Here is a 12,878-nt window from a genome sequence, read left to right as displayed (position 1 = left end):
TCTCCCCGGCTCCGTGCGCTCCGAAAGCTCCCGCTTGCCCCGGCCAGCCCCGGTGGAGGGGGGGCGCGGCGCGGCGTGGCCGTGGGGTTTTGCACTCTCACGCGTGGGTGGGTTTGCAGTGGGTCGGGGCAGGCGGCCGGGGGGGAACGGGGACTGGGCACCATGAGGGTCTCTGGGGTGCTCAGGGGCCTGTTTTGGTCCCCGGGGTCCGTGAGGCGGCCGCTGGCAGGGCTTGGCCTCCACCACCGGGCACCGGACCGGCCTTTGCCCAGGCACTGCCGGGCCCTGGAGCCCCCTGAGCACCGCAGCGGGGCCAAATTCTGCCCCAGGGCCAGATCCTGAACCCAATCGTTGCTCTTCCCTTGTGCAATTGCGAGAGCTGCTAACACAACGCCCTGACCCCAATGGCATGAGCGGTGTTTCAGACACCGGGAGCATCCAACAATGAGGAAAATGCATCCCAAAAAATGTAATAACACTGGTGGTTGACCAAAACCGACTGCCGCCATCGAAACTGGGCTCCCTTTGATTTTTTCATGTTCGTAACTATATTAGAAACCCTGTGTTAGCCCCATGCAATTTGTGCTTTCCAGCCTCGGGGCCAAATACCCTCGGAGCAGATCTAAGGGCCATAGTCGAGGCTTTGAGTAAGATCCCATCTTCCACTGCTCCCTTTGCACAACATGAGCTGCAAAACGTGGGGTGCCCCACGCCTGGCACAGACCCACGGGTCCATGCAGCCGGAGGGAGCCCTGGCTGAAGCGGGGTTTGGACAGATGCACCTCCCTGCTGTTAAGAAACACTTTTTTTTTTTTTTTTGGAACTGAGCTAATGAGGTTGGTTAAAGCTCCCCGGTGACGGCAAGAAGCTGCCACCCAATGTGGCTGCAACAGCGCTGGCCTTCACCACTCCCAGATTTGCAGGCACTGGTTGAAAACCTGTCCCAGGCACTGGGACGGGGTGAGCTTGGGCTGGAATGCAGATTTGTCATCCCCGTGGTGCTCACTGATGCGTCTGAGGTTTGTCTCCAGATCTCTGTTACGTCCTGGGGGGAGTTCTAGTGGCTCAGGGAGCCAAGACAAGCAAGGAAAGGGGTGCTCATGGTGGGACCCTTGGGGCCACCGATGTCCTCAGAATGGCCACCTGCCCCCATGCCCTCGCTGGGTGGTATAATCAGTGGCCGGAGCCACCCTGCATCATCCAAGGTTTCTCCCTGAGACATCCACAAGACGGTGGTCCCCAAGGGCAGGAGGGATGGAGTGGCTGCGTCCTGGGTGGGGGGGTCTCACCCTCCGTGATGACAGCCCCATGCATGGGGCTCACTAGAATTAAGGTATTTTCCCTTGTCTTTGCAACAGCATGGGTTTGACAGATTGCATATGGTGTGGGGCGGGGGGGCTGTGTCACCTGAAATTCTGGGTGAATTGTCCTATTCACAACAGCTCTTACTTTTTGTTTTCATTTCTTGGGGAAAGCAACTCTGCTCCAAAGGTCTGTTGTCCTTTGCTGCTGACCTTTAGACTGCAGTGGCCTTCAGTAGTAAACAACGAGCACCTCTCCAGTCCCCCGAGAGTGAGAAAGCCTGGGCAGGCGAGCGTGCAATTATATACACTTGTTAACCAGATGAACAGGAGTGCATGGGAGAAAGGACCTCTGGTGAAAACCTGGGTGGAAAAAGGGCTTGGTTTTGGGAAGTGTGGGGTTTTGTGGGTCTAGCCCACCTGCTGTGTGCTCAAAACACATCTGGCATCATGATTCCCTGAAGCCACGGTGCAGGACTCAGCACAGGCACCTCTTCAACGCTGCTTTGGGTAAAGTGCTCTCACCCTAAAAGAGGAGCAGAGGCATTAATACTCCGGGGTTTGAGACCCTGCATGCATCCAGGCTGGGAAAAAATCTAAAAAATCACTGATCTCTCATATTCTCCACCTCGGGGCTTTCGAACAGGATTGAGTGTAGATACATACATTAAAAAAAAAAAATACAAACCACACAAACCAGAGGAGCGAGCTGCTGAGAAGTCTCCGGAGAGGTGTGTGTGGAGGCGCAGCTACTAGAGAGGAGCGGTAGGAGCCGGGCGTCTTGTAGGGTTTTTACGGTGAAGCAGGCAGAGCTGCAGCGGCTGGGAGCCCTGCCTGCCTGCTGCCTGCTGCCTGCCTGCCCGCAGCCACAATGTCAAGAGGAGACATGTGTATGTAAGCGCCTGGCATGGCCGGAGTGGGGCCCAAGCAGGCCTGGCAGGGAGGGGTCCTGGGATGCGATGCCTCTCCGTGCCGGGCTGGGGACCCCCCTGGCTGCTGTCCGTCTCCCCCCCCCAAATGCCACCACTGCAGGGTGACATCGCGGGGCGGCTTGGCATGAGCATGGGTGCATGGGCTGGTGGCATGCCGAGGTCCCTCGGGGTTCGCACGCCGGGCGCGACGGTGCTCGTCGGCCACGGCGGGTGGCTGCAGCCACCCTGAAGCCACCCACGCGTGGGGAAGCGACCGGCGATTGCATAAGGCTGAGGTGCTGCGTGGGGCAAGGCGCTGCTTCTCAGGGGTGGCTCGGGAGCCAGGCCCTGGCATGTTGAGCCATTTCGGTGCCGGAGCTGGGGGAGGGCTGCCGGGGAATAAAATCTGCTTTTGGGGGAGAGCTGTTTTGCTGAGCTTTTGCAGATTGCAGGGCGGAGGCGAGCGGGGTCTGACTGCCTATGGCTTGGGCAGGAGACGGAGAGAACAAAGTTGTGTCTCTTATTTAAGGTGCTGAGATTGCTCCTCACACTCAGCAGGAGCATGGGGGTCTCCTTCGCTTACAGTCCGGGAGATGTTTGCCTGAGAGCTTGTTAAAATCAGATTTTATCAGTGGGAGGCAAAGACTGACGGCATATTCCCTTGCTCAGCCCTCCCCGGGGCTAAAACCTCTGACTCAGGGCTTTGGGCGACAGCAGAGGATGCTCAGAGCAGAGGACGCTCCACACCTCGGAGCCGCAGCTCCCGGCACCGCGGCTCCCTTCCAGTGGGCAGAGGGAGCTCGGTTTTGCTTGCAGCTTCCAGAAACACTGCAGCCCGTAAATTCAGACCCGGGAAAAAACTCCTTGAGCGGCCGCTCTGCTACCCCACGAGAGCAGGTGGGGTTCAGGCCGATAGCACTTTGTCCCCTGGGGCTGGCGGAGAGTCGTGTGGCAGCGTCTCCCCGCGCGCCGGCAAGGTCAGGACCACCCAACCCTGGCAAAGCCATCCTTTGCCGAGTTTGCCACGTGCACCTTAGCCGAGGGCGCAGACATCACGATGCAGGGTGCCGGGGTGGACAGAGGCGGGCAGCCTCTGCCTGAACCGCGGGTGTCGGGAGCGGGGAAACCGTCCTGGAGACTTGGGCGAGCTCTCCCCCTCCAACTCCTTCACGCCTGCCTCCATCTCCCCCTCACTCCAGCACCAGGACGATGAAGTCGTACCAGAAGCTGACAACGGCGGTGCCGCAGCCGGCGGCGTGCTGGGTGGAGGAGGAAGGGTCCGTCCCGACGCCTGCCGGCCGTGGGAAGCTGGCCCCGTGGTGGGTGGGCAGCGGGCTGCTGGTGGCCGCTGTGCTGCTGAGCACTGTCACCGTCTGGGTGCTGCGGCAAGTATCGGGGGGCTGGCCCGGACCCACGCCACCCCCCAAATGTCTCCTGATACCCGAAAGCCACCGCTTTGACTGCTACCCGGAGCGGCACGTGGTGGTGACCCAGGAGCTCTGCGAAAGCCGGGGGTGCTGCTTCATTGAGAGCCCCCTGCCAGCGGGGAGCAAGCAGGGGGTGCCCTGGTGCTTCTACCCCCCTGACTTCCCCAGCTACACCCTGGAGAGCCTCAACCAGACGGCACTGGGCATGGTGGGGTTGCTGGTGCGGAGGGAAAAGGCCTATTACCCCCGGGACATCGAGATGCTGAGGCTGGATGTGGAGTTTGAGACAGACACGCGGCTGCACATCAAGGTGAGCTTCCCGCTGGCTGCCCTCCAGAGGTTGTGACTGCGCTCCTGCACCCCTGCACGCTCCATCCCCCCTTTATTGGTGACTGTCCCCTGCTCAGACTGAGTCTGGAAGCTACTGTGCTCCAGGCATGGCTGTATGTGGCCAATGAGCATCTCCAGCCCTTTGTCCTCTTGCTTTGCTGGTTGTTAAAGCATGTTTTCTCCCTTTTGCAGATAACGGATGCAGCCAACCCACGGTACGAGGTTCCCCTCGAGGTTCCCCCAGTGATGAAGAGAGCAGAAAACCCCATCTACAGCCTGGACTTCTCCCGAAATCCCTTTGGGGTGCTGCTGCGGCGCAAGGCGACGGGGACAGTGCTGTAAGAACCCACCTCCTCTGCATCCTGTGGTGGGTGGGGAGAAGGGAGAAGCTCATCCCACCCTAGGCAGGCTCCAGAACACTCTCCAGAGGTTTTTCATTAGGAAAAAGCACGCTGCAGGATCTCCAGGCAATAATTGCTCTTCACCTTCGTCCTTCCAGTGGTGCTCACGTGAGGATGTGGCAGCACATGGCTTCCTGGCCTCATGGGCTGGCCACACGCTTGCTGTGGCCGTGGCAGGTCTGGATGGGATCAACACCTCTCCATAAACCTCCCAGTGCCCTAATTCCTTGCCAGGTCCTACAGCAGCCAAACATTGTGCAGGTCCCCAGCATGTCACCAATAAGGGACCTGGTGACTTGGGGAAAGGGCCACCGAAGAGTTGTGGCTTTGCCTATTTGACCCTGCTTTTGGGTTTCCCTGGCTGTCCAAGGTGTGGGAACACCCATGGCTCCAGGCTTTTTTGGGATAACGACTGCAGGTGGCTTTGCTGCGCGGCTCTCGGTCACCTCCACGGCTTTGCCGTTAGCACCAAAGGCCAGTTCATATATGGTCAGGGTGTTTCGGGATCCCATCCTTTCCTCCTCCTTCCTGTTTGCTGGTGCCTGTGGTCCTCCTTTACTTGGGAGCTGCTTATCAGCAACGACAGGCTGAGAAACCCCACTGCCGTATCGCCTCAGTGGTTAATAATAACCTGGGTGGAAACTTCTGGTGTCAAAGGCAAGGCTGTGCCACGCTGGGTCAGGCTGGTTTGTGCCTCGTGTCCGGCCAGACCCAAATTTGCTGCCTGGCCTGGGCCAAGGTGTTGGGGCTGGATGCGGGGTGGGACATACACTGCTGCACTGGCCCTTGGGATGCTTCGAAAGGCAAGGGATAAATTGTTGATGGGCAAATGGATCCCAATGGATCCCAGCATCCCCTCTTGACCTTCTCTCTTCCTCGGTGTCACCCCGGCAGGCTCAACACCACCGTGGCCCCCTTGATCTTCGCTGACCAGTTTCTCCAGATATCCACGTTGCTCCCGTCCAAGTTCCTCTACGGGCTGGGGGAGCACCGTGGCACCCTCCTGCACAGCCTGGACTGGAGCACCCTCACGCTGTGGGCCCGCGACGTCTCTCCCACGGTACCATCTCCTCGCTCCCCGTAGGGGTGCAGGGGGCAAGGACAGGGGTACCGCTCTCCAGTGCATTGGACAAGCCTTGGGAAAACATGGCAGGGGGGTGGTGGGCAGCAGAACCGGGAGAGGCAGGGGGTGGTCGAGGCCGACAGGCAGATACGTGCCAGGGAGGATTTCAGAGCAATTGCAAAATGCTCTTGGCGCTCCGAGGGCCCCGGCTGTTTTCCGCTCCACCCTGCTGCTCGTGCAACAGGTTGCGGCAAGGCAGGAGGTTTCTCCCTCGCCCAGCCCAGCTCAGTAGCAACCCCCGAGCTGCGAGGAAGAAGCAGCCTCCCATGGCCTTCAGCACCAGCTCCGAAACCATCCTCATCCCTCACCTCGTCCCCCATGGGGAGTGACAGATGCCTGGTTAGGTGGTGGCAGCAGATGCAACTCGGGGCTATTTATTCACCCCCAGTGACGCAGGGGCTCTCCCGCTTTGCCTGGGAGCTGCTCTCTCACCCGGCACCTCCTTTTTACAGGAATCGTTCAACCTGTACGGCGCTCACCCCTTCTACCTGGTGATGGAGGAGGGTGGAGATGCTCACGGGGTTTTCCTCCTCAACAGCAACGCGATGGGTAGGTGTCCCGGGGGACCCCGGGCCAGCTTGTCCCTGGAGGAGGACCTGGCAGGTGGGGACAGATGGGAGCAGCCGGAGCGGCCGGTTCGGGAACTTGGGGCGAGAGGAAGCTGTAAAAGGGAAAGATGTGGTTTGATGGCTCCGTTATTAAGCATAGCCATCTGTTTCCTGGCTACAGCGAGGCTCTTTAGCAACTGCCGAGCAGTTTAACCACACGCCCAGCTGCTGAGTTGCCATCGGAAAAGCAGGTCCCTCGCGGGTGGGTCCGTGCCCGTTCTCCCTCCACCCGAAACGGCCTTGCCCCCAGGCCCAGCGGCATGGCACGGCTGGGGCGCAGCCGGGGATGCCGTCTGCCGCCCGCGCTCTTCCCAGCTGTGCCGCGCCGGCTGCGGCCGTGGGATGCGCCCGTGTGTGCCAGCTGATAACGTGTCAGCTCCCGCGGGCTCCTGCCGTGTCAGGGATGGCACCGGCGACCACCCGTCTACTCCCAGCAGCCGCTGCTTGCAGCCAGCTGGGATGATGCTGCGCGCACCGGGGCTCTCGTAGCTCCAGCTGCGCTTGGCTTTATGGCAGCGATGCTCCCAAGGAGCAGCTGGCGGGAGATGCAACCACCTGAGCTGAGGTTCAAGGTCTCGTTCATGTGAAAAGCCCTTCCCAGGAAAGCCCTTGCTCCCACACGCTTGCTTGTACAAGTAGCTCTTGATTCACTTAGGAGGGGATTTGGGGGGAGGATGTGAAGGAAAGCCCTGCATGTGCTTGGTCTTTAAGTGGAAGCTGGGAGAACGGTGCAGCTCTGGGCTTGAAGAACAAATTTTTAGGATAGCAAGCTCTCTCCCTGCGTGAACCAGCGATCTCCCTGGGCTGTGATGATTTAAGCCTCCAGATGCCCGTCCAGCATTCACTGAGCACAAAGCAGGGATTTCTCCATTCCCCTGCCAGAGGCTGAGCGTCGCCTGTGGTGCTGCCTGGTCCCCACCGTGGGGGTCGGGGTCTGGGGGTTGCTCCCCAATTGTCACTGTCTTTTTCTCTTTCCTCCCCCTCCCTCTGCCCAAGAGGTGGTCCTGCAGCCTGCTCCAGGCCTGACCTGGAGGACCATCGGGGGGGTGCTGGATTTTTACATCTTCCTGGGGCCTGATCCCAACATGGTCATCCAGCAGTACCAGCAGGTGATAGGTAAGTGCCCGCACCCCAGCATGGCCATCTGCAGGCACCTTCCTCGTGCCCCCACCCCTGTCTCACCCCAGCTTCATCCCCATCCCCAACCCTCCCACCTGGGGAGGGGTCAGCGGTCCCCAGCCACCCTATCCCCAGCCCTCCCAGTACATCATGGGTCAGCAATCACCTCCTTTCCCCCTCTCCCCATCCTTTTGAGATGCCGCTGTCATCTTGGGACACCCCATCCATGCTCTCGTCCTCCCGCTGCAGGCTTCCCGGCCATGCCACCGCTCTGGGCGCTCGGCTTCCACCTCTGCCGCTGGGGCTACGGATCCAGCAACGAGACGTGGCAGACCGTGAGAGCCATGAGGAACTACCAGATCCCCCAGGTAACCCCTCAGACCCGTGGAGGTCGGGTCCGGGCTCCGTCACCCATCCCTGAGCCTCTGTCCCGCAGGATGCGCAGTGGAATGACATCGATTACATGGACGGGTACCGGGACTTCACCTTCGATCCCCAGAAATTTGCCTCCCTCCCCTCGCTGGTGGAAGACCTCCACAAACACAGGCAGCGCTACGTTATGATCTTGGTACTCCCCCTCCTCTCCTCCTGTGCTGTCTTTGCTGCAGAGCTGGGCTGTAAGACAGAAGCATAAGGGATGCTCATGGTCCCAGCTGATAATCCCCAGCCCTGGGGATTTTTATCTGAGGCTGGTCCCCAGTGCTGGGCACCGTAAACTGCCACTGGAAATCCCCCTAATGCAGGGACCATGGAGACACAGGCCAGGTCCTCGTGCTGTGCTCCTATCTGCTGTGGGAGTACAGGGATGCCCCTCTCCCCCGTGGGTGAAAGAATGGAGGAACTGTGCGTCAGGCTGTTTAACCTGTGGGTGGTCAGCTCGAATGCCCCCACATCCCCACGAGTGCTGGGATCTCGTGACTCGGCTGTGATCTCCCTTCTTCCCTCTGCAAGGAAAGGGGGTGCGGGTTCTGCTTGCTGGGGGCGGTGGGGACTAGGGGGTCCTGGGGAGGGAAAGGTCAGGCTCCCTGCCCATTGAACTCCCTGTTGTAGCCCAAGCCCATCCATGACCCGATGTTTCTTGCATAAGTACAAGATTTCTTTTATTTGTCCCCCCCTCCCCAAAACGCCCTAACAGGTCCTGGGGACTTGCAGAAGTGGCATTTTAGAAAACATGCCTGGAAGTGTTGAAGCAAGTTTCTGTTCCCCTTGGGGGAAACAGCCGCCGTGTGTGGGCTCTGGCTAACCCTGTCTGGGTTGTCCTCTTCTCTGAATCACACCGGTCTGGCAGGGGGAAGGGGCCACGGTCTGCCAGGAATGGCGCTAACTCTCTGCTCCGTCCCCAGGATCCCGGCATCAGCAGCACCAATCCTCGCGGTTCCTACTGGCCTTTCGATGAAGGCTTGAGACGGGGCTTGTTCCTCAACACCACCCAAGGGCAGCCGCTCATTGGGCAGGTGAGGAGCTCTGGGGCCAAATCCCGGCCCCGCAGGGTTGTGCAATAGCAGGGCTAGGATTTCATCCCTCGCGCTGAAGGGAAAGCCAAGTGGCCGAGGGACATCTCCAGGATGATTGCCAGAGCCTGACTCAGCCCTCAGCCCTGCGTGTCACCTCCCGGCGTCTCCACCGACCCCGGGGAGCCAGCTCCTGCCCCAGCGGAGGAGCCCGTGGAAGTCATATGAGCTTAACGGAGTCGGCAGTGCTGCCCAAGGGCGGTCATCTGATTTCTCTCCCTTCCTGTTTCTGGGGTGATGGGAGGTTGTCTGCGATGGACACGCGCCTCTGGATCTGCTCCGCGGTGGTTCCCTCCTAGTTAGTCCCCCTCCGGCTGTTTGCTCCCACCAGCTCTCCTTTGGTACCTACACGAAGGGGGCTTTTGATGTAGCCTGAAAACATGGAGAAAAATGTATTGGCTAAAGTTCCTGGAGTGAGGCAAAGCATGGACAAATCACAGCTCTTCCCTGACGAGCCCTGGGCTAGGAGGTGTCAGGGCTTGTGCAAGCGGAGGCAGAGTGGCCGCTCCATCAGCTGCCACTGCCCACTGGGCTGTGAGGGAGTGCTCAGCACCCCCGTGCTCCCAGGTACCATGGTGGCAGGAGGGATGCTGTACGTGCAGGACTCAGGACTCGAAGCAGTTGGCCTGGGTTTATCGTCTGGTTTATTGCCTGTTTCACCCTTGGTCCTTCAGCATGCTCACACCCCTGTGGTACCCCACTCCGTGTGGTGGCCCCCCGCAAATCACTGGCTTACTAAACCCGTGGCTTTGTGGTGTCCCCACAGGTCTGGCCCGGCTTCACTGCCTTTGCAGACTTCTCCAACCCAGACACGCACCAGTGGTGGCTGGAGAACCTGCAGCACTTCCATGCCCATGTGCCCTTCGATGGCCTCTGGATCGTAAGTGCCTCCTTTCCCACGGGTCACTCCCTGCCAGCCACTGGGCTTGCACCCAGCGTGTGTCCTAGCAGGACCGTCTGTCCCTCAACTACAGCTTTTCCAGGTCTAATCCCTAAAACCTCCCCCTTGAAATTGCTCCACAATTTGCTTAGGACATGAATGAACCATCCAACTTCATGGATGGGTCTGAAGACGGCTGCCCCCCAGGAGAGCTCGACAGCCCACCCTACACCCCAGGTAGGAAGGGAGATGAAATACAAGGAGGTGCTGGTAGGTACGGTGTGCTTTGAGATCACTGGCAACCGAGTGTGATGGGGGAAAATCGGTTTTAAGAGACATTGCCTCCATCCCTACTTGTGTATGGCGGTATCTATGCCCAAGCCTTGCACGCTTGCCGGAGCCATGTCAGGGTGCAGGATGCGACCGTCTGCATGAGCTTTCAGTGCTGGGCTGGCAGCGATAGCTGAGTCCTGCGTGTGGGAGGGCTGACCCAGAGCCAGTGAGCCTGGGGGGGGTCCGTGTCCCCTGCACCCCACCACCACCGCGTGCCAACAGGGGCTCTCCCTCCTGGCAGCCGTGCTGGGCGATTCCCTCTTCGCAAAGACGGTGTGTGCCTCGGCGAAGCAGAAAGCCTCGGTGCACTACAACCTCCACAACCTCTACGGGCTGATGGAAGCCAAAGCCACGGCGAGGTACCTGAGCATCCCGCTTCCCGCTGGCCTGGGGATGGGATGGGACAGAATCCTGCTGCTCGGGGCTGTGTAGGGAAACGATGGCGATTTGAGTACCTGACCCAAAGGGGAGATGCTCTGGCTGCTCACAGCCTCCAGGATGGGAATAACCCAGCAGAGGAGGGGACATGACATTGTTCAGGGAGGGATGGGTGGGTGAAGCCGGTCCTGGTGCTGAGCCTTCCCTGTACTGCTCAGGCCAACCCTCCAGCACCGCAGGGCTGCCATGGGGCTGGACCTCTCCCTCCACCGCTGTGGGATAAGGCAAACTCCTGGGAGGCTGCTCTCACCTACTGCCCCCAGATCTCCCTGTTGTTTTCCAGCGCCCTGATCCAGATCCGGGGCAAGCGTCCCCTCGTCATCTCCCGCTCCACCTTCCCCAGCCAGGGCCAGTACTCAGGCCACTGGCTAGGCGACAACCGGAGCCAATGGAAGGACATGTATTACTCCATCCCAGGTGGGTAGCACAGGCTGCACGCAGACCCCCCCCTACCAGCACCCCCAGCTCCATCGAGCTTTCTGCTTGTTCAGAGACATCTCTGAAACTCCCCGCGCCCTGCTGACTCTCCCTGCCCTCAGGGCTGCTGAGCTTCAGCCTCTTCAGCATCCCGCTGGTCGGGGCGGACATCTGCGGCTTCTCCGGCAGCACCTCGGAGGAGCTGTGCACCCGCTGGATGCAGCTCGGCGCCTTCTACCCCTTTGCTCGCAACCACAACACCCAGAATGAGAAGGTGGAGGGCAGCGTGCCCAGCGGGAGGCATCCCAGGGGTGGGATGTGGGATGCGGGTCACGGGATGTGGGATGCAGGTCGGGGGCAGTGGGGATGCCTGGTGGGGTTGGGGATGGGGCCGCTGCTGACTCCCCGCATCTCCCCCAGGCCCAGGACCCAACGGTGTTCAGCCCTGCGGCGAGGACGGCCATGAAGGACGTGCTGCTGATCCGCTACTCCCTCCTGCCCTTCCTCTACACCCTTTTCCACCGTGCCCACCTGCAAGGGGACACCGTCGCCCGGCCCTTGTTCTTTGAGTAAGAGCATTCCTGCCAGCAGCCGGGGAGATGCTTAGGCTGGATCACGGAGAAGTGGCTGATCTGAGCGGCATCACCATACCGCCGCAGGTTCCCCCGGGACGTGGCCACCTTGGGGCTGGACAGGCAGTTCCTGTGGGGCCGGAGCCTGCTGGTGACACCGGTGCTGGAGCCTGGGGTGGACTCAGTCACGGGCTACTTCCCCCGAGGCGTGTGGTACGACTTCTACACGGTGAGGAGCACCGCGGCGCTCGGCCGGGGGGTCAGCCGGCCCCTGCCCGACCATCTCAGGGCTGCGGGTGGGAAGCCGTGGCTGAGCCCAGCAAGCCCCGTTGGAGGAAAGGGTGGGGATGGCTGCTCCCCAGACCTGTGCCCGAGCCCCCCCCACCATACCCCTGACCCCCTCACACCCGTGTCTCTCGCCTCCTGCCCAGGGCTCCTCAGTGAACAGCAGCGGAGAGATGCTGAAGATGTCAGCCCCCTTGGAGCACCTCAACCTGCATGTCCGGGAGGGTGCCATCCTGCCCACCCAGGTGAGCGCCCACCCGTCACCTCCCTGGGGTCGGTCCACAGCGTGCGTGTCCCCACCAGCACCTCAAGCTCCTGGACCCCCACCCTGGCTACTCGCAACCCTACAGCACCTCTGTCTTTGAACCCCAGAAACCGGGGACCACCAGCGAGGAGACCCGAGGGAATCCCCTGCGCCTCATCGTGGCTTTGTCCCAGAGTGCCACCGCGTGGGGGGACCTCTTCTGGGACGATGGCGAGAGCCTGGACACCTTCGAGCGGGGCAGCTACTCCTACCTGGTGTTCAACGTCACGCAGGTGGAACACGGTGGGGAGGGCAGGGGTGGGGGGGTCCCATGGCACCTGGCCACCTTCAGCTCACGCCATCCCTTCCCACAGAATATCTTCACCTCCACTGTCCTCCACGCCAGCGCCGAGGCCACCGAGGTCACCATTGGCACACTGAGCATCTTTGGGGTGCGGAAGCCACCCCGCAAGGTCCTCCTGAATGGCCAGGAGAAGCCCTTTTCCTACCTGGACAATGAGGTATGGCCCCGTCTGGGGGTCCCTGTCCTGGGGGTCCCTGTCCTGGGGGTCTCCATCCCTCATCTGCTAGCCCTTGTCACAGGGTTGGTGGCCAAGGAGGTGGGTGAGGACTCCGGGGTGGCTCTCCTGCCATGTCGGCGTTCAGGGGGAGTGGAGCTCAGCCAAGCTGCGTAGGGGAAAGGAACATCCCCCCCCCGACCGAGGCTGTACCCCAAAATGTCTCCTCTCCTCCCGCAGGTTCTCACCGTCAGCGACCTGGGCCTCAGCCTCAGCCAAGGCTTCTCCCTGCAGTGGCTGTGAGCGGGGGGGCCGCGGGGGTGACCCCCACCTCACCGAGACCACCCATCCGGGGGGATGCTCGATGCTCCAGCCCTCGAGGCCGGGATGCCACCGCGGAGGAGGCAGTGGGGACTGTCACCTGCCGCCATGCGGGCCCCCCCCCCCAGCACGGCTGGGG

At 61.0% G+C, this 12,878-nt stretch overlaps 1 protein-coding gene across 3 annotated transcripts in view; it reads left to right on the top strand.

Moving 5' to 3' along the window:
- LOC104833550 (lysosomal alpha-glucosidase-like) overlaps positions 1 to 12,872 on the top strand; it is a 14,789-nt gene extending 1,917 nt beyond the window's left edge. Inside the window, exons 1-20 of one of the 3 annotated variants that reach the window (XM_010570280.1) lie at positions 2,138 to 2,195; positions 3,412 to 3,949; positions 4,162 to 4,307; positions 5,265 to 5,430; positions 5,946 to 6,042; positions 7,098 to 7,217; positions 7,470 to 7,588; positions 7,657 to 7,788; positions 8,564 to 8,674; positions 9,498 to 9,611; positions 9,764 to 9,848; positions 10,186 to 10,303; positions 10,666 to 10,799; positions 10,922 to 11,073; positions 11,220 to 11,368; positions 11,459 to 11,600; positions 11,803 to 11,901; positions 12,029 to 12,193; positions 12,275 to 12,421; positions 12,659 to 12,872. In XM_010570280.1, the coding sequence (XP_010568582.1) occupies positions 2,173 to 2,195; positions 3,412 to 3,949; positions 4,162 to 4,307; positions 5,265 to 5,430; positions 5,946 to 6,042; positions 7,098 to 7,217; positions 7,470 to 7,588; positions 7,657 to 7,788; positions 8,564 to 8,674; positions 9,498 to 9,611; positions 9,764 to 9,848; positions 10,186 to 10,303; positions 10,666 to 10,799; positions 10,922 to 11,073; positions 11,220 to 11,368; positions 11,459 to 11,600; positions 11,803 to 11,901; positions 12,029 to 12,193; positions 12,275 to 12,421; positions 12,659 to 12,721 (2,820 nt within the window). In that variant the 5' untranslated portion in view covers positions 2,138 to 2,172 and the 3' untranslated portion in view covers positions 12,722 to 12,872. Of the gene's footprint in view, positions 1 to 2,137; positions 2,196 to 2,466; positions 2,509 to 3,411; positions 3,950 to 4,161; positions 4,308 to 5,264; positions 5,431 to 5,945; positions 6,043 to 7,097; positions 7,218 to 7,469; positions 7,589 to 7,656; positions 7,789 to 8,563; positions 8,675 to 9,497; positions 9,612 to 9,763; positions 9,849 to 10,185; positions 10,304 to 10,665; positions 10,800 to 10,921; positions 11,074 to 11,219; positions 11,369 to 11,458; positions 11,601 to 11,802; positions 11,902 to 12,028; positions 12,194 to 12,274; positions 12,422 to 12,658 lie in introns of those variants that run through there. The other 2 variants (XM_010570281.1, XM_010570279.1) reach the window with 2 other exon arrangements.
- The last annotated feature ends 6 nt before the right edge of the window (positions 12,873 to 12,878 follow it).

The sequence above is a fragment of the Haliaeetus leucocephalus genome, unplaced genomic scaffold, assembly GCF_000737465.1.
Source record: "Haliaeetus leucocephalus isolate CR32 unplaced genomic scaffold, Haliaeetus_leucocephalus-4.0 Scaffold295, whole genome shotgun sequence".
Lineage (NCBI taxonomy): Eukaryota > Metazoa > Chordata > Aves > Accipitriformes > Accipitridae > Haliaeetus > Haliaeetus leucocephalus.
The sequence above is the reverse complement of the archived record's forward strand: the minus strand, read 5'-3'. Positions and strand labels throughout refer to the sequence as shown.